At 31.9% G+C, this 20875-nt stretch overlaps 2 protein-coding genes across 2 annotated transcripts in view; one reads left to right on the top strand and one right to left on the bottom strand.

Annotated features, from left to right (window-relative positions):
* The first annotated feature begins 1588 nt into the window (after positions 1-1588).
* Positions 1589-20875, top strand: part of MCU (mitochondrial calcium uniporter) — a 232896-nt gene continuing 213609 nt past the window's right edge. The window contains exons 1-2 of the mRNA XM_073084808.1: positions 1589-1743; positions 8799-8907. Of these exons, the coding sequence (XP_072940909.1) occupies positions 1639-1743; positions 8799-8907 (214 nt within the window). The 5' untranslated portion in view covers positions 1589-1638. The remainder of the gene's footprint in view (positions 1744-8798; positions 8908-20875) is intronic.
* Positions 8939-20875, bottom strand: part of jv (javelin) — a 162796-nt gene continuing 150859 nt past the window's right edge. Inside the window, exons 2-3 of the mRNA XM_073084807.1 lie at positions 13953-14720; positions 8939-13783 (exon numbers count right to left, since the gene is read on the bottom strand). Of these exons, the coding sequence (XP_072940908.1) occupies positions 9175-13783; positions 13953-14720 (5377 nt within the window). The 3' untranslated portion in view covers positions 8939-9174. The remainder of the gene's footprint in view (positions 13784-13952; positions 14721-20875) is intronic.

The following is a 20875-nucleotide window of genomic DNA, read 5'->3' on the forward strand; positions in this document are numbered from 1 at the left end:
AGTAAAACCTTCAGAACTTCAGAATATTGAACAGAGATAATGATACGTTATAATATATATTACGAGCCTTCGCCTGCGACTTAGTATGCGTAAATTATAAATGAAATAATAATACAAACTTTTACCAGCCTCACTTATGCCCTTTAGCTCATTTAGGTTTGATTTTCCGAAAACAGCGAATTTCGTATTTAGTTATTTCGAACCAGAAAACCAAATACAAATTTCAAAGTGTTTACTTTAAAATTCATCAATTTTCAAACAAATTTTTAAACCCTATTTTACCCTCGAGGGGATGATTTTCTAATGGCGGCAAAAGGATGTTTCATAATTGCTATCAAACCAAGTAAAAAATTTCATAACGCTTGCTTCAGAATTGACACATTTTTAAACACACTTTCATCCCCTACTTTACCCACTTAGGAGTAGAACTTGTAAATTCGTTTAAGCTATACAAATAAACTATGTGAAAATTTTTAAATTCTAATTTCAGTGGTTTCGGCTATGTTTTAATCTCTGGCCGGTTTTACAATTTTATTCAAAATGAAACGTATCATTTTAATTATTATTATTTGTAATTCTGTGATGCAAATTGATTGTTATAAAAATGACCTTTCAAATAAAATGTAAATAGCAAATGAGAATACAGTCATTAAGATTCAGTGCTGTGTTGTGAATTGCCCATGGATATATTTTGTAATCAATTGATAACAGAACCAAAGTTCTATCTAGGGTTGACCACATATGTGCTGCACTTGTTCCTGAAGAATTATACAATTAACAAAGTGCCTTGAGAAGGTTAATTAAACTACAACAGCGTTAGATCATGTAGAGTTCTATAACTTATAAATCTTTGTCATACTCACCACATAGTCAGTGTGTAGTGATCGCGGTATATTTATAAAGTGACGCTACTGTCCGTAGTATGATGAATAGTAAATACCACCATCTACGATATTTATCCATTAGGTATGGTTTATATTTTATACAATGGCATACAGTTATATTAAAATGTGATATATTTTATAATCTTAAAATATAATATATTCATAATTAAATATACGATGTTTATTAGAATTTAAATATAAATTTTACTTAGTCTGTAAATGGCATAATACGAAAATTTTTACAAAAATATTAAAACTGAACGCATTTATAATAATTTCATAGCTGCCAACATTTATAAAAATAGCTAAAATCCGCGGGAATTACAAAATTTGACACGTAAGCAAAAGAAAAAATTATAATGTTTTAAATCCTGCAATAATTTTAATTATTCATTATTTCCTTTTTTTACCGATAGGTAAGGTAAGCTTTTGTACAGTAATTAATGGGTCTCAAGATTTTATTTATTATTCATTTTTATTAAGTTAATCAGTTTATATTATGAAACATTTATCAATATATCTTCATATTTTTTGACATAACGAATAAATGTACCATCTATAAGTAAATAGAAATACAATTATAAATAGTTTGACAATAAATCTATTTCTTTCAAGTGCCGGTAAATAGGCACAAACTATGCACATCGCTATACATTCGATAACGTTCTAGGTATGACAGATTGGGCGGGTTGACTGTACCCGGTACGTACAGTGTACAGTCCTCCGCACAGTCCTGTACGTATGTAGTGTAAAGATGGCGTCGACGGTGTGTGTATCAAAGTGCCGACTCTTAGCGAAATTAGAAATAAATCGTGGTTTGTGTTTATCACCAATATACAGGAATTTGTCAAATAACAGGGTAAGTATTGAGTGATTTGAGTGTATTTATGATTTTATTTATTTGAGTTTCATAGAGGACTCGTCAATTTGGAGCCTTTTAGCTGCACGTGTATAGGCAGGTATAAGTATAGATATTTATTTTTAAATCAGCTGTCAAATGTCACAATTTGTTACCGACTGTTTTTTGCTCGTAACTTTTGTTTTTCATTTCTTATCGGTAAAGTTAGAGACACTTGTCGATAAGTGTTATTGGAAACTTTAATAAGTTTTATTTCTAAATTGTTGAATTAAAACTTTTGAAAAGTTAAATTTAATTGTTATTATACATACTTTTGGGAGATTTTATATTTATAGACGCTATAAATATCTTGGATGATACATATACAAAATAATTGATATAAGTACAGATGCATTTTTATAATACAAATAATTTTAGAAAAGTGAATAAAGTAAATTTCAAATAGTTATCCAAATATACCGTTTACCACCTTTACCACATTATAATTCCACTTCTATTATATTCCATTTGCATATTATTTAATTTTTGTAATTTATTTTAAATACAAATAATTCTTAATAAGATGATTAATGCTATTGTTTATTTTTATCACTTATGCAAATTAAACCTAAACATAGATAAGGAAACAATATTTTTCCTTGACTCACAGATAAACTCCTATCTGTGTTATAATGACATAATAATGTCCTGTAAAATGGACAAACTGTTATATCATAATTAGTTTTTTGTTCATACATGTTAGTCATTATAATTTAATTTATTATCCTGTAGCTGTTGATTAAGAATAAATTAATATAATGTATAGTTAATTATGTTATTTTATGGCACAAAGTTGGGTATTTGTGCTATTAAGGAAAGATCCTTGAATTGTATCGTGCAGATTCTATTATATTTTAATGGATATTGAAAATGCTATGGTTAAATCCATTTATTTAAATTTTTTTACATATTACTACCAAAACTACATAGGTTGCAAAAATCAGTAATTAGATGGAAAGGAATGTGTAAAAATATTTAAAAGTAAAAATAATATCTTAAGACTTAGATATTATTTTTATACATAAGATAATTTAATGATAATATAACTAGAACATAGACCCGTAGAAACTAAATATACTAATTTTTAAACTGATCAAATGTATTGAAATGAGTACCAATTACTTCTACAGTACCTATATCCATAGAAAAAAATATGATATTCTACTTTTGCTATGAGATTTTTATCTTCCATACATAATACATAATTATTATTATTGGTAGGTATTATAATGGCACTGATTATGTGAATCTCTTGCCAGGGTAACTTGCATCATTGTAAATATTTAGCATTTAGCTAGGATATATAAAAGCTACTACTAAAATACCTACGTATTTTGTGTACCAAAAATACTCAGTATTAAATTGTGGAAATTATTCTAAATTTAAACTTTTCAAGCATGACTGTAACTAAACAACTATTTATATGTTTAGGAAAAAGCCATTGATCTATAACCTGAAGATACGCCACAAGCGGGCAAAACTTGAAACATACAAAATACGTCAAGTGGTGTAAAACGAGTTGAAACGACTCCAGTCGCTCTCGCGCGGCGTAGTAATACACACGAATGTCACTGAACACGTTAAACGTCATTATTTTGAATTTTAAGCCTCAAAATGCCTTCTTGTGCAATGCGTAAATGCAAAAATTATGCTCGAAAAAGAAACAAACTTCATGGAATCACCTATCACACGTAAATGAAGAGAAATTATTAAATTTTGTTTATTTTTCGTGTTCGACCCGCCATGATTACGTGAGTAACCAGAAAGAGACAAAGTATGTTTTTGTGAATGAAAGTGATAAAGACGCAAAATGCATGGTCATAGATCAACAGAACAGAAGTGACATTTTATTGAATCTGACGATGTTCATATGTCGTATGTTGTAGTTTAAAATCCCACTGCTTAATTTTTATATTAGTGTGTTTTTAGTCAAAATATAACTTTTTATAGTTTATTTTAATAAAATAAAATCGACATATGGGAAATTCTGTATCCTAATCTCTAAATTTCCTTCGATACCTGTGGTAAATAATAAAAAAATATTACCATAAAATTTATATAGGATAGTATACGGTATTTTAAAATTTCTTAAATTGAATAAATATTTCAATCATTAAGGTCGTATTTCTTCCTTAACCTAAACATAATTTAATAAACAATCTTTGTATAGCCAGAAATTAATCCTCAAAAAGACCACGGTAAAATTAGAATCTTATATATAAAATTCTCATGTCACAATGTTAGTTACTGTACCTACTCCTGCGAAACGGCTTTACTGATTTTCACCAAAATTTATATGCATATTCAGTAAGTCTGAGAATTGGCTACTTTTAACTATCTATTTTTCATATCTCTTAAGTGATAAGGGTTGTTCACCCTTAACATTTTTTTTATTTATATGGCAACACAATGTTTGCTGGGACAGCTAGTACATTTATAAAATTTACACAACTTTGCAATTAATGGTCGTGTGTAAAATAAAACTGATAATAATAAACATAGATTAGTAAAGATACTTCGCCGCCTTGAAATTGAAATAAGCCACAAACGGCTTATTAGTAAGTTCTTTTTTTGAATTCTTGACAAATAAAAACATTTTTAGAGAAAATTTACGAATAAATAACTAATACTGCGTAATTTACATAATAAATAAATAATTATTTCAAATATTTTAGAGACATTTTAGCACGGAGACGTGGCAAAACTTTTTTACGCAACTATTTCAATTCTCAAAACTGGGTACATTTTCTTGTTACGAGTGAGTAATATTTACTAATCTATGATAATAAATATAAACAATTTTTAAATCGTATATTTTAAACCAGTCGATACATCTGTATAGATACATTCTTTCAAATTATATTTTTATATAATAATAATTTATTTAGTTAAACTGTACTATAACATTTCTACGTAAACGACATACTAAAACTATTATCGACAGTTTTGGACATTTTTTACCTTCTGTTCCATTATTTCTTTGTCTTTGACAAGCATGCGGATCAATGGGAAAGCCACCATACGTCCCGTTTTTAACGGGACAGTCCCTTTTTTCGATGCTGCGTGCCGTTGTCTCCGAAATGAACCGTTACCATTGTCAATTAAGTAACAGTAAATAGTATAATTGTGAAAAAAAACATGGGGTGCTCCATTTATCAGTTTTCATAAAGCGCCCCACATTTTTTGCACAATTATACTATTTACTGTTCCTTAAATGATACCTATATTGAAAATTATTTTCTACTTTTTAGTTAATTTTATCATAAAAGCGTGTTTTTTATTATTTTTAACTATATTTTTTCAAGTAAAAAGTATTTGACATAAAAAAAATCGATGTCCCGTTTTGACTGAAGTAATCATTGGTCACTATATTCCATGGTCAATATTTACGTTTGCGTACACTTGAAACGCAAGGTCAAACACTAGTTGTCTTTTTTATCACATTGTTCTAATAGCTCTATCCCTTATAGAACATTTGTCTATGTAGTTAAAGGTAAGTAAAATAAAAAAACGTGCATGTGTGCTATCAAAGCAGTTTCGCTCAAGTTTTCTCTTAAGTTAATGGGCGTATAACATGTCTAGTATAAAATGTCATTGGAAAAAGCAGTAACTCAGAATTAAAGACAGAATGTAATTTTATTGTAATAAAAAAAATCGAATGATGTCATTGCCATTTAAGTTAGAAGTATAATTATTTTCTATTCATTATCTTTATAACGACACCTTAGCCAAATTGCAATTTATATTAAAAACAAGCCACTCCTCTCGGCGTCGCTCGAGTACATTGTATATTTTTATATTGAACTACGAAAAAGAAATCCAACAAAAGGTAGCCTACATTGCTCGTCGTAAAAATGTATATGTCTACGCGACAGTCAAAAATAATTGAAACATACAGACAGAAAAAAATTCATAGACTTTTATTTCCTTTAAATACAATATCTCATTTATTTTTGTAAATTGGTTTAAAAAAATTAAGTGCCTATGTAACAAACGTGCATATTTTCGATGCATATCGACTCGTTACACTGAGCGAAGATGTGTATGAAATCTTCCAAATAGAAATGTTGCTAAATGCTTCTGTAAATTTTATTTTTACTCCCAATCTCTGCCGCGGCGACGTCACTGCAACGAATTTATTCAGCGAATCTGTAAACATCACACTTCTAACTTGTGTAAATCGTATACATAATAATATCATCAAGAGATGATTTTACAAACATTATTGTGTGTAGGTATAATTATGTAATGTCGAAAACACTAATTCTGAACAGATCATGTCTTATATCATAGTTCTATTAAATACAGGCGAAGAGCCATTATTCACATTTTTCGTGGACTTATAAATTAATGATACGTGACTTTAATTTGTACGCCTTCATAACGTCATTATGCACTGTAAATTGTAATCAGAGTTCAAGGAACTGTTTACGATACATTAGCATTTATGCATTTAACTACATCAATCCGCTGATATAATTACTGCAATGAATCATCAATACGTAATAATAAGAGATTTATATTTATTTAACGTATTTTATTAATGAAACTAATCTAAGCTTATCTTGAATTAAACAACTTTGTTTATTGATAATACGTTGGATTACGATATCAACGTTAGTAAATTCCTTATTTAATCAGACTCAATATACTACTACAGTGTAATGTTTAGGTTACAATGTCTAATCAGTAAAATAAAGGAGATAAACACATTCAAAGAGTTGTAGCTTTTATTCTATATAGCGCAATATGTTTTAAAAATCAAGAATTTTGAAATACTGGAAAAGGAAAGTTATTGGAATAAAATATCAAAAGAATATGGTTTGTGTATCACACAGCGTGCTCGTGTGGTATTCGGTATAAATTCTATGTGCATCATTAGTTAATCTTAATAAAGTTGATTTAAAAAGAATGTATAAAGCAAAACACGTTTACTGGTATCTGTTATTAAAATAGACTTCAAAGGAGTTGAATGAATATTAATACACTCGTCCATTTTTTCTCGTTATCAACTAGCGTGTTTAGGTTGATTACTTTGAAAGTTACGGCATTCTCGACCGAGCTAACCGATTATACGGACGTAGGATATGGACGGTCTGTTAATTTGACCTTTCTATGTTTACTACATCGTTATATATTGCCAGTTCGTCACGTTCTCGTTCCGTTTCATTTAGCACACATGAACTCACTATTATCTGCATTTTTGCAACTACTGCATGGAGTGTACCTACCCATAGGTTGTTCAATAAATGTTACGGTGAAGGATTTACACATCTCTCAGTTATGTGAGGAAAGGACTCTGCTCAGCACTGGGACATAAAAAGGGCTGCTGCTAATAAATATTATAGTTATTTTATTTAGCGTGTTTACACAAATGTGTTCAATTGTGAAGGCTGAAAATACTTTAGGGCACCTCAGACCTTGTAGCAGTTGTGTTACCTTTATAAGAATTATTTTCTTGTTAAAAGAGTTTTTTTTTGTCAAAAACTGTAAATTGATGGTGGCTAGTCTTACCTTTATCCACACTATAGCAACTTTGTATGCGTTCTTGCGCTGGTATGCTCTAGTCTTACTCGTAGGCGTTTCAACTTAGATCTCTTAAACTTAACTTAGCCTGGAGCCTTTTTATATGGAGTTGGCTACAGTTGTTTATAGGCGGCAGTGACCATTTATCATCAGGTAGACTGCATGCTCGATTGCCGTTTCAAACTTGTAAAAAGTCTACGTTTTTTTTCATTTATAAAAATTAAATATTCCAAAGGACATTAATAAAATTGACGAATAGGGAATGGTTGCAACTATTACAATGACTATTCGCTTTACCCAAGTAGCGTAGCATGACTAAGCCTTGGGGAGTAAATATATTGAAAAATGCATTCTCCTGGTTATATTCGAGGTAGAGGTAGCTCTTTAGAATTTCAAATGCAATAAAATGGATGCATAACAAAAGAATGCAGTCATATGATTTGAATACAATTTAAAGTTGAACCACGACGTGAAAGGGATACATATTGTTCCAAAACTAGTGTTGCGCCTGCGTCTTTGCCTGGTCATTGTGATAAAATAAAAATAGACTTTTTTCCACAATAAAATGGTATTTAACATCTGCTGTATCAACATATGTTAATACTATATTATTTTTGCTGTATTAGAGTTTTTAGGGAATTAAACTAATTATCTCCAAATCATACTTCAATTTATTTATCAATATTGTTAAACGTTTAAATATAAGCAGTTAATACAAGTATGATAGTATCATTAATTAAGTATCATTAATGCTTCATGACACAAGTACAAGTATCATGAAGCATTTACATGATAAATAAGTAGGGGCTCCAGATTTATCACTATGATAGATTTATGATATGATACCATCACAATGACCGTAGTAAGTGTATTTGATATCACCCGGGATTTTTATGGACCCGTCATTTATCATAGTTTCCCGTCACATAAATCAGATTTCGTGTGAAATATGATAAAACTTGAACTTATATCAATTGTAACACTTTTCAGGTATTGAATTTTAATATTCGTTTATTTTTGTGAATTGTAGCTAGAATTAAACTATATGATTAGATTCTAAAAGTATTGGATATTTGTATTGGAGAATTGAAAAAAATGTGGTACAAACGTAGTAGTTATGAGGTACGTTGGTACATGGGTCGACTTCTGGCTATTTTATTTTAGACTAGCTGACCCGGTAAACTTTGTACCGCGTCAAAATCTATCTATCAAATATATTTCATATAAAATATAGCCTATGTTTCTCGTAGTTAATGTAGCTTTCGAATGGTGAAAGAATTTTTAAAATCGGTCCAGTAGTTTTTGAGCCCATTCATTACAACCAAACAAACAAACAAAGTTTTCCTCTTTATAATATTAGTATAGACAAATGTATATTTAGTCTCGATTTATTCGTTTCTGGTTAATACGTAGAATTGTGTATCTTAGATTAGCTACTTTCTGAATGACCTCTACATTGATATATTTTTAACCATCATTTATATTTACAGGAGTCATGGTGTCGTCGGTGGCGGCCTATGCGTCGCTCCTTTTTCACAAGCGTATGCGTCCATGGATCAAAAGCGACACCGGCGAAAGTCGACACTGATAAATCTGACGGTAAGGAATCATGGAGCGAAAAATATAACCATTAAAGTTTCAGTATCATTTATTACAAAGTTAAGATACCATCACCAGGACTACAGTACATTTGATTCGGAATGTTATTCACTAATAGTATTATCATATCGTATTCTTATATTCTAAATAACATAGTTGATTAAGCTACATATCTATATGATTCTACATTTACAAGCAATAATTTAATAGCGTTTTCGAATACAGATCACAATTTATGTAAGCAAAAGCTTATTAATAACTAAACAATTATTTAGACTTATTACTATTTAAACTGTCGTAACATGACTCTAAAACTTCGAATTCTTCAAATACCATCTCGCCGAATTTTCCAGTAGTAACTTTATTTTGGTCCAAAGTGTCGTTTACGTAGTAATATTTCTTTTCGAAGCTGTGCGCGTCACTCGTCTGTTTATCAACCGATGTAGAGTTTCTACGACTCTCTGAACGCTCTTGTATTTTCTCTTCAGTGTCTTCTTTCGCAGATTTAGGTGTAAGATTTTGTGTCAACTCAGTACTAGACTTCTTTGTGTTTACCTTATTTTGCTCCGATATTGTGGTCATTACTTTTTTGTCTTCGTTGTGTTTTACCTCAAATGGTGTTTTCGCTACGCCCTTGCTGTAACTTTCCAATCGGCAAATTTTGTTTTTAACCGAATTTTCGGCCTCGGTTAACAATGGGGGATCTTCCGTTTTAGAGAATTGTTTTCTATATTTTAGCCGGGGATTTTTATTGTCATCGGTTCCTGTCAATTCTAGTCGACTACTGCAACTGTTTGACTTTACTAGCTTAAACTTAAAACCTGGAAAGCTTTCTGTCCTTTTATTGATATCTGGGCTTTTTAAGCTCCCTGATTCTGAAGAGGTATTACCATTCTGTTTGTCTGTGGTTATCTTCTTATGCTTATCTGCAGACAAACAAGAGCATTTATCTCCTCGACATTTCGTTTGACACGAATAACAATCTCTACTACAATTTTTTTGCAAATTTTTTATTTCATCCATTATTGCTTTAGTCATCGGGCTTACAGTTGATCCTGGTTTAGAATTTAGGACTTTTCCACCGTAATACGTAACCGATGTTCCGCATTCTCTAATTTTCCTAAGAATATCGGGACTAACATACTGACTTTCGCAACAAAAATCTTGGTTAGCAGAATCGCAAAGATATTCATCGCTGGAGCTATATACATTATCTTTCAAGTTTTTTTGTGAATATGGACTTAACCCATCCGTTTCGTATTCATTGGTAGAACTGAGGTCTCCACTAGAAACGCCACTAGAAAGACTAGCATTGTCCCATTTTTTGTTTCCAAAGTTTGTGTCAATAGTGAGTTGTCGTATTACCTTCTTTCTCCCACCGACCTTGTTTCCTTTTGTTTCCTCACTTAAGTTTCTATATGAAGTAGCGCGTCTGGTTAGTCCAGCGTTTTCATCTATAAGCGGAGGATCTTGAGTCATGGGGCTTTTCATTTTCAAAGTATCCTCGAATAAATTTCTGACTTTTTTCACTGTGTCTGGATTTGGTAGTTCTTCTTCTATAATCTCTTTATTTACTCTGATTGGATGATAGAAGAAGTGTCTACGAATAGCATTCTTAGCTTTATCTTGCGCGTGGTTATCGTTTTTCTTCAACAAGTTTGGCGGAATTTTACAAGTATCTGGGTTTATATTTTTTCTTGGAGCTGGTTCGACTTTAGTTCTAACAGGTTCAATTATAACTATGTTGTTATTGACCAGTAGTTCTTGAAAGCTATAATCTTGTAGGTACTGTAATAATCCATCGAATTGGGCTTCTTTTCGGTAATTAGCTATCATACTATTCTTAAATAGCTCTGATTTCATTACTTTATAACGCACGTGATCGAAATCGTCGCAACTCTTATCGTATCCTTTCGCTTTGATAAGTGTAGCTTGCGTTTTTTGATTTTGGTCCTCACTACTTAACTCCACTATTTCAATTTCAGGGGTGTCTCTACACAGATCTATCTCTGATTTCTTATAAGTCTTTTCCGGTTTTGGCATGTCATAAATTGTAGTACCAGATTCTTTGAAAATTTTTTCAACTGCTGGTTCTTCAATTTCAGAATCACTTTTTACTTTTTCTGTTTCATCTTTCCAAAGTTGTTGTTTTGTTTGACTTATTTTTCGAATACTGTCTACAATTTTTACACTTTCTAGGGATTTGATAATACTTCCAACTGAGAGTTCAGGCGCAGATGTACTGTTTTCTACTTCGCTGATTGGATTATTGTCTTTAATGTTTGTTTTGGTATCATTAGATTCATCCTGTTGATTGTTTTGACTTTCCGGGGATTTATCGATAAGTTTTGACCAATAGTTTTTAACGGAGTTAATCTTTTCTTGATACTCAATATCTGTTTTTATCGCATTGTTTAGTTTATCTTTAACATTGTTATTTTCTGGTTTCGTTTCTCGACTATTTTCTTCCTTTTCAAGATTTTGTTCTTTCTTTATTACTGTAGCATCTGATTTTTCGGAATCATTTTCATCCGTATTACTGTTTTGTTTTTTATTTTTTGAATCAATAACTTGTAGAACCTGTGGTCGTGTCATATTTTTGTTTAATTTTGTATATGTTAGATTTTGAACGTCTTTAACTGGTTTATTATCCTTTATGATCAGTTTTGATGGGGGTTTATCTATTTTCGGCTGTAAGTAAGAAATTTTATTGCAAGAAGTATTTTTAAGCTGAGGAATAGTTTTTCTCACTATCTTATTTAGTTTAATAGTAATGAACGGATCATTCGGTGTACAATAGTTTGCAAATTCAATAGATGTACTTGATTCTTTTGGCTGATTCGGTTTTTCTGGAATTATTTTAGGTGTGCTCTGAATACTTTCCACAGTTGCTTGTAAGTTTGTTTTAGGTTTTGTATTTTTATGGTTATCTACCGGTTGTGCCGCAGTCTCTGTTATATTTTGGTTGAGTGGTGGATTTATAACAATTGTTTGGTGACCGCTTAAAGGTACAATAGCAATATTAGATTCAGCGTTAGTTTTAAACGACTGTACTCTGGACAGAAGTGAATTAATTTTAGATTCCTCTTTGTCTTGATTAAATGGCTTACTGGGAGGCTCGTTATATTTAATAATATCCCTTTCTATTGAATTAGGGCTAGGAAGACGTGGAATATCGTCATCTGCTGGGTCACGTTGGCGAAGTGAATAATGTTTTCTGATTCCAATACGTGATTTCTTATCTTGTATTGTTCTACAGATGTTGTCGTTGGAATGAGATTTTAATATCTTTACTTCAGGTCGATATGTGGACACACAATTAATTTTGAAACTTTCAGACTTTGTTATTAATTTATTATTTCTGATTGTTCCTTCTATTTCATTTATTTCACGCTCGTTTTGATGAGTATCAGAAGTATAAAAACTGATGTCTTTATCGTCAGGATTAGAACTTTCAATAGTTATTATAGACTTTAAGTCGTCCTCAAGTTTTGTAAAGTTTTGTATAAGTTGAGGTGCTGAATATTCAATTATATTAATATTGTCGTTCGGCTGAGTACAGTTAATTTGTATTTTATTTAATTGCCCGTAATTTTCATTACCTCCATTCGCATATATATTTTCAAAATTATTTTCTGCTACTTCATAAGTATTTTCGCAAGGTATGTCATCCGGATCTTCCTCTCTTAGTTGTGCATCAATTCTTTCAGATTTTCTTAAGCATTTACTTATATTTATATCTGGCAAAGAATAGTATTGGTTTTCTATTAATGTGGTGACGAAAGGTTCGGTAGTTATATTTTTAGATGAGGTACAGTGATTTAAGTTATTATAATTGTTACATTCGATGTAAGTGTTGCTTATATAGGTTTCGTTGTTTTGTTTCTTATTAACTTCTTTGAAAATATTACTTTTGTTGCTTAAAAATGAATCACGCCTTATGTCAGCAAAAGTTTTTTTCTTCTGTACTGTCGTGTATATTGGGTCGGGTTCTATATTTACGTTATCGTTCTGTGTTGTCTCTGGTTCATGAACACCGTCCTTCAATTGTGAATCACAATATTCATCAATCTTTTCAGCTAAAGAGTTTGCTAAATATTCGAGCTTATGTGATTTGTCAGTAGAAGAAGCAATTGAAATTGATATATATGATGTTATACTATCTGGTGGACTTGAAATAGTTCCGTCGTTTTCCGATAGTACAGACTGATTATCGACCTCGTTCTTAAATTCTTCTATCTTATTTACAGATTCCGAATTAGAATTTGATTTTGAGCTTTCACTGTGTTTACTCCTGATCGAAACTGCGTCACACGAATCTACTTCATTCACTGGACTTGTTTCTTGAAAATCTGTATTATCTTCAAACTTTAGTGCTTTTGGACTACCATTACTTAGTGATTTAGGTGAATTAATTCTCGATTTATCTTTAGCTCCAATTTCGCTCTCGTGATCGTCAGTCGTTATGTACAAATCTTTGCTCGGCGATTGAATAGATCTTTCAGTTTCAGGTGAACTGTCTTTATAATTTTTTAAGTGCGCTTCGAAATTGTAGTGCTTTCTAACGTAGTTAGAATCCAAGCTGTCAATTTCGCTCGGGTTTCGCGAATGTCCTATGCTATCTTCGGATAGATTAGTCGGTTTATTTTCTTCGTTTAAATTCGGCCAGCTGCCACTTATAGATCTGGAAGACTGATGACTCTCTACTCGGGACACGGCGTCCTCTTTTTCAGATTTTTTATCTGTATTACTTAGATGACTTGTTGTATCGTCACCGCGTTGACCGTTGATATCACCAAAGCACGATGCTGTGCTTTCGATGTATATGCCTTCCAAGACTTCTTCCTTTGTTTGGTATTTTGCACGTCCCGGTAACCTGGAATTGAGAGAAGGGATTATTAATTAAAACAAAATTGTAAAAGTAATGTGTTTTTAAAAAAAAAGTTGATAAATATAGTACACTGGCGTAATAAATTGATTCAAACTTAATTAATATAATAAATATTTATATTTAAAATACATTCATAAACATTAAAATAATATACCTGTCCTTAAAACACGGCTTGTCAAATAACCGTGCACGAGGAATTAATTGAGATCTTTTACTCTTCGCGTGATTTTGAATCTGAAGGTCTGTAAACGTTTCTTCTCTGATTACAGCTAAGCTGCGGCTGCGTCTTAAATTAGATCCTTCAATCTCCTTATGCTTGCACAATCTACCGTAACTTCCACTAAATTCAGTATCAGAATTAGAAAATCTCTTTTGCAGAAGTTCCTCTGCTGCTCTCGATCGTGTTAAGTGTTGGTAGAATTCGTCTTGAGGTAATTGGACGGGAAGCTTGTAATATTCGGCAAGTTTACTTTGGTATTTTTCGTGTTTTTTGTTTTTATTGTCACACGTTTCCTTGTCCTTTTCTTTACTCTTTGACAATTTTCTCTTCTTTGGCCGTTCGTCTTGACTTTTCTTTGATTCTAAAGAGCCGCGAGGATTGTCAAACTCTAATGTCTCTGTGGGGTTTTCAAAGTATTGTATATCAGCGACGGTGTTTGCTGCAGACTTGTGTTCGTCCTGACTCGATTTCCTTTCGACAAGTTCTCGAAGGCGGCTTCTTGTTGAACTAGTATTGGAAGTGACGCTTTCGGGGCGTTTAACGGGATACTCTAAATTTGACGATGACGATCGTCTGAAGAGGCTTGTCTTGATCGACCCGAAGTCGCATTCGTCTTGACAAGAAGCCGCTGAGAAATTTTGAGTCCTTATACGGTCAACGTGATTCTGACTAGAATACGACGCGACCGAGTCCACCGAGTGCCTGGAACACAAAACGCCGCAGATTAGATTACCAAGAATGCTCACGAATACGGCAAGATAGTAATGTTTGCAAAAGTTATCTTCGACGTGGATGAAGTCATAGTTTTTGTAAGTGATGTCAAGTAGGTCAAATATTGATATAAGACGCGTGGGACTGTTATTAATGTATAATTTAAGTAAACAACGAGGTCTGGAGATAAGTATTTCTGAGGGTTGTTCAGTTTTAGTAAGACCTAAGTCACATGATGTCCCACACAAATTGATGTAATAGTCAAATCGTTTGTTGGCAGCTGGCCAGAGCCGCTTAGAGACGCGCTTGGGTTGACAACAAAATCACTATTTTGCATTCTTTACAAGGAATGCTAAATATTAAAAATACCAGTGCATGCATTAAGTGAGTCATGATATACACGCAAAAATATACACTTTACAGCTGTTTTTAATACTCGGTCTATGAAAATAATGCCTGCCAAAGATTGTTTAACAATTTCTAGGAAAAAGTTAATGTCAAATGTCGACCTGCGGTACGCAAAATATTCGATAGATAGATTTTTCATAACGGGCTTAAGTTTTCTTCTATTATGAACTAATAAATAATAATAATTTTATAATACAGTATATACAGTGAACGTACAAAAATAAAGTCGTCCAAGCAAAATTGTCAGTGAATTTAAAGGTCATAAAAATGTGTCTGTGAAATTAGTGAAATAAAAAAGTTATTTCCTTTTTATCCGTGACGGTATAAAGCCCACAAAAACGTTAAAACATTTTAGATAGCTAACGGAATGACTGCTGTTTCAGCGGTGGACCGCTTTTTGGCTTAATTCACGCAAATGAAGTAATAATGGAAATGACCCGCCAGTAAAATTATTCCTCTGCTCTACGACCTTTGTAAGATACTATTTTATGTTTTAAATTATTAGAACCAAAAGAAATGACTACGAATGTATATAATATACATATATTTTATACCTTAAAGTAACAGTAGTAGTACTTAACAGGAGTTATTTACCGAAAAGAGTTTTTAAACTTATTTGATCAATTATTAGTGTATTTGGAAAATGATTGATAAGAAATTATTTTAAATTATTGTAAGTTTAATTGGATTACAGTTTGGCATTTTAAGGATTTAGAAGGACACCTTGTAATGAAAGAAAAATCAATACACAATATTAAATATAGCTAAACAATCAAATCATTCTTTAACTTCTTAGTATAAACAATAAACATAAAACAATAAACCAGCCCATTATTAAGGGTTGCCAGAATATAAATATGGCGACACAACTATGTGCTGCATGATACAATGCTTCCGATAGATATTTAATAAGCATTCAACCAGACGACAACTGCAACGGTCGTTTGAGAGTATGCCAAGATGGCGACGCCTTAGTGATAAAGACCTGGCGCTAGCCTAGAAGATCTAGACAACAGGAAAATTTATATGAGTCTAGGAACAATGGCATTTAAACTAGCGTCTATCAATTGCTCGATTACGTTTTGTTATAATGACTATTGCTTTGATTATCGGCCAGGTGTTAATGGTCCACAGAAAGTTTGAAAGTTGTGTTCTTATAAGAAGTGAATTATATCACACGTTTAAACGAGGAAGGAAAATATCATGAGAAAACTAACTAACTAAACTATTTGCCTAAGAGTTCTTCATGATATTTAAAAGGTTGCGGAAGTTTGGCAATTAGCTCTTGACTCCCTTTTTGGACAAACCTAAAACTTCTCATTCTTAGAGACCCGTAATACCCGCGCCGGAAAAGTACAAATAAATAAATAACGTGCTACAAACTATTTGTAAAATCGAATTTAATGTTAAAATCGCAACAAAACTATGTTGACATGTTACATATTTATTTTTTCAGCATTATAAATTGAGAATCACCTGTAGAATTAGAATAGCAGTGTTGCAGATATATGAGCCTTTTTCAAGTTACGAGTACGTACTTGCCGCATTGTAAGAAAGCCTTTCATAAATATTCAAGTGTCCGGAACTCGACGGCCGGTCGCCTTTCGAAACTGAGTCTGAAAGTTTCTTGTTTGAGAGAAACCTCCAATTTTCAAAAGAATTACGTCATAAAAGATATAGTGCGGTCGATCCCTTCCTCCTTGCCTGCATACTTTATGGTAATAGGCTAGAGCCATATTTAGGAGGGTTTATATTCTTGTTAATCAAATTATATTATCGCTGTCTTACAGACACAACTTCATAGATTATATCATAAATTTGATTATAATGAGGCATGATTGAATGTTACTCGTATTAAATGTTCAAAGCTATTGGATTTATTGGACGACGAAGCATCTCGTATTTTTATATGATCCACTCGAAGTGATTTATTGCAGACACGGTGATTGCATTTACTGACGTAAGGCGCCCGATTAATGGTGTTTTAAATATGTGTGCTACGTAGTTTGAACGTGTGCTGAATGTTTATTATAATTACGAACTATAAGTATAATGATTTGAGGAAGAGAAATTTGATTACCCCTTGACAAGTATCTGTAAAATGTTGCAATGAATGTTTAAATAAATAAATGTAATTGATTCAGTAAAAAATGTACGAGATAACAATGTTTGTAGTTTAACCAATCTAACTGTTTATCTAATGACGTTGGGCGTTTGACAAAAACTGTTATTTCCTTTTTAACGTTTATTTGGTCACAGTATTCAGAAAGTTCGAGGATGGTTATACGATGATTAGAAAAATTGTGTAATTTGTTTATATCGCTTATTTGAAAATATGTGGAGCGGTATTATTTCGTTTATTATACTATTATGAAATACAGCTACGTTATAATATTGTTACAGACTTAATAATATAACTTTAATATTTAACAAGCTATAAATACATTTTATCTAATTTATTACTGACTTAGGGGTTTTTCTAAATCTTCTTCTTTCTTTTTATAAACTTTTATGACATGTGCATTTTATTTATGACATAAAACTTAAATTTTACAGTTGTGTTTCTCATATGCAAATGGCTCTATGGCAGAGTTACGTTGTTACAAAATATATATTATGGTCATAACTATATGACAGTCATAACTGGATAGTAAAACTGAATTGAAGATGGAGAAGTTAGTACATCATAAGGAGTAAGTTTGTGTCGGCAGAAGTTAATAATTCATTGATAAATACATATTCAATGAGAACTTTAGATCTCTGGTGAATATGTTGCTATTACTAGATTTTGTTTATAAATTAAAGGGAGTTATTCGTTGCTCTATAAAATCATTAGTTATGGATAAAGTAGAATCCTAAAACCTTCGTGGTTTGACTCTGGAAGCATAGCCACCATACATATTTCTACCTTTTAACAGCAGGAAAGCACAATATCTTCTAAGCATTGTTGTGTTTTTATTTGTAACGTGTGGTATAAGAGAGACACTTGTACGAGGCATTCTATCTTAGTCCGAAGTCCGAGTTTGACCAAAGCATCTGTGGTCAAACTCAGGTGCGGCTTCAATCCTACCTGTAAATGATTACTGATGTCTATGGGCGTCACTAATCGGGTGAACTACATGCTAGTTAGCTACTTTTTAACATAGAAAAAGTACATTTGTGATTTTGATAATGCTAAAAAATCTTGGTAAATAAATTAAGTAAAAAAGGCCAATTCAGTCTAGGTCAATTTGCATGCTCCTTATTTTTATTTCCTATTTACAGGGTCCATAAATTGAACGACGTTATTTCCTTACTTTCTAATAAATTGTAAATAACCCACAAAGCAGACATCGACTCTGTCGCCTATCTAACTTTACAATGAGAGCAAAACATAAAGTTGGCAATGATACGGTTATTCGCCATTTTTTTTAGCATAAGGTGAACATTCTGGTGCTCGGAATATTGCTATACGGATCAAATATTGTCGTTAGCCTGACACGTTTGTGCTATAAATTTGCAATATAAAAATAGTTTGGACTATACGTATGTGACGCGCAATGTTATTTTAGAACGCTATAAACTTTATTTCTTTCGCTAGAATGTGTATATAACGTCAATCTTTTAACAACAAAAAATAACAATATGAAGCGACTCGTCCGGCAGTCTTTGCCGAGGTTATTTGGATGGATAAAGGCAAAGATTTGATCGGGTTCTCGGTCAACTGATTCTAATTGATTCGCTCGAGTGGGTATGAGATAGCCTCCATACAGTATTACTCACTTTCAGCACCGTACACAATTAATCGGAACTTGCATCGTGTAAAGGTTTAATCGATTTTATTTTCATGGGTCTCAAAAATTTGGTGTTTTCTTAAACTTTTTAAGTAACTGAGTGTCATAGTAAGTAAGTTGGTAGTACTGTAATTCATGTTTAGCTTAATGTAGGAATGAAATTACTTTGCAGTGTAAAATACATTCATTTAAAGATTTTCTACATATATTTTATATTTGTCTACGATTTAGTTCGCTATGTTTAAGCTGCCAATGTACATATTTTACCTGGTATATTTGAGCTTCATTGGGTTACTTGGCAAAAGCATTACGATCTTATGTTGAATGTCATCCATTACGCTTAGTATTGTTTGAACATCATTAATATTGTTTTTGTTATTCTATTTTCGGCCAGCCCTATTGTATTGTAGCCTAACCAATGCTTTGCGAATCTTAATAATAAAGATATATTTTCTGTTTTTATTACTACGATCAATAAATTAGGTCGTATCTAACACCCACATTCCTTTTTATATTCTTATTAATTCTCACGAAACGTATATTTTCATATTTGATGAAACACTTCCGTGTTATAAGCCGAATAATACCTAAAATTACGGTTTTTCGTGACTGTGTAATATTCGTGACCTCAGGGTCATTGTTCGTATTTGATTTATTGTCAGAAAATCAACACACCGTATACTAGGGAACAATATAAAGTTCGTATTAATTACCTTTACCTTTTATATTACTGAATGACCATTTCTGTTTAATGAATGTAGGCATGAGTATATGAATAAAATAATGCTACATAGATATTCAGTAAAACCAATATCTTAACTTGACATGGAAACCATAGGACTATAAAAGTTCGTAATTTCAATATGCACTTATCTATTTACTGACTATCAATCGCCTATTAAATTTAACCATTATTATTTTTATTTACCATAGACACACACTAGGAATGCCTATGTCGTACCCGCCGTATATGACCTGGGCCATAGACATTTTATGTAAAAGAAGAGTACCTACAGGAACCCCAGACAGGGTGTATATTAATCACCGTTACAACGAATTTAGAATTGATTTAAAAATATTATTAAGATACATGTTTAGATTTAATCTCACCCTCGATCCAATCCAAAACCCTTCGCGTAAAAGTATTAACAGTTGTAATAATTAAGATGTAAACTAACTACAAATGGTGCTGATAAATCCAGTGTTCATCCATTAGTCCGCCCTTCGTGATTCTCGGAATTTCTTCTAATCTTAATGAATAGAGACGTTGGATCCGACAATGTTGTTGTAGGGCTCCGGTTTTTTGGCAAACTATCAGTTTAGCGTTTTTATATTTAGATTACACTAAGATAGATCTCTGGCGCGGTCACGCGTATTCCTGGACACGAAACACATAAAACTCGGAGCGGTAAACATTACTATGGTTAATTGCTAGAATTTAGTTTTACGTTACGGATATAAAGCATGTCTGATCGATTACAGACGGTCTGTACTAAGGCGAAATTATCGATATCGATTGTCGATATAAGTGTCGCGAAATTCCCGTTAAAATCCATTTACTTTTTATAACATTAAGTAGCACTATCGAAACCTAGATTTAAGAGCAAAATAGAGGTCATTATGGAATTTCCAGAGACATATTAATTTTAATTAAGTATATTACAGATAATTTAATTTTTCAGTCTATACAAATAAATAAAATGAAAGGGTTAGTTTGTATTGACAGATTTTTACCTAATTTAATTCGAAATTATTTACGGTTCTTATAACAAAAAATATTTTTTGTCTCTCTGTTTCTTCCAGGTAATTTCCAAAACGGATGGACGGATTTTGAAGGGCTTTTACTGGCAATTAATTGATGTTATGAGGAATAACTTGGCCACTTTTATTTTTGAAAAAGAACTAGTGTTCTGCGCAAAAAAAGATAAAATAGATGAAACCTTTCATCGGAGTTTACACTTTTAA

This window comes from Epargyreus clarus, unplaced genomic scaffold (genome assembly GCF_041222505.1).
Source record: "Epargyreus clarus isolate Ecla_fem2 unplaced genomic scaffold, WU_Ecla_fem_2.2 ptg000021l, whole genome shotgun sequence".
Taxonomy (NCBI): Eukaryota; Metazoa; Arthropoda; class Insecta; order Lepidoptera; family Hesperiidae; genus Epargyreus; species Epargyreus clarus.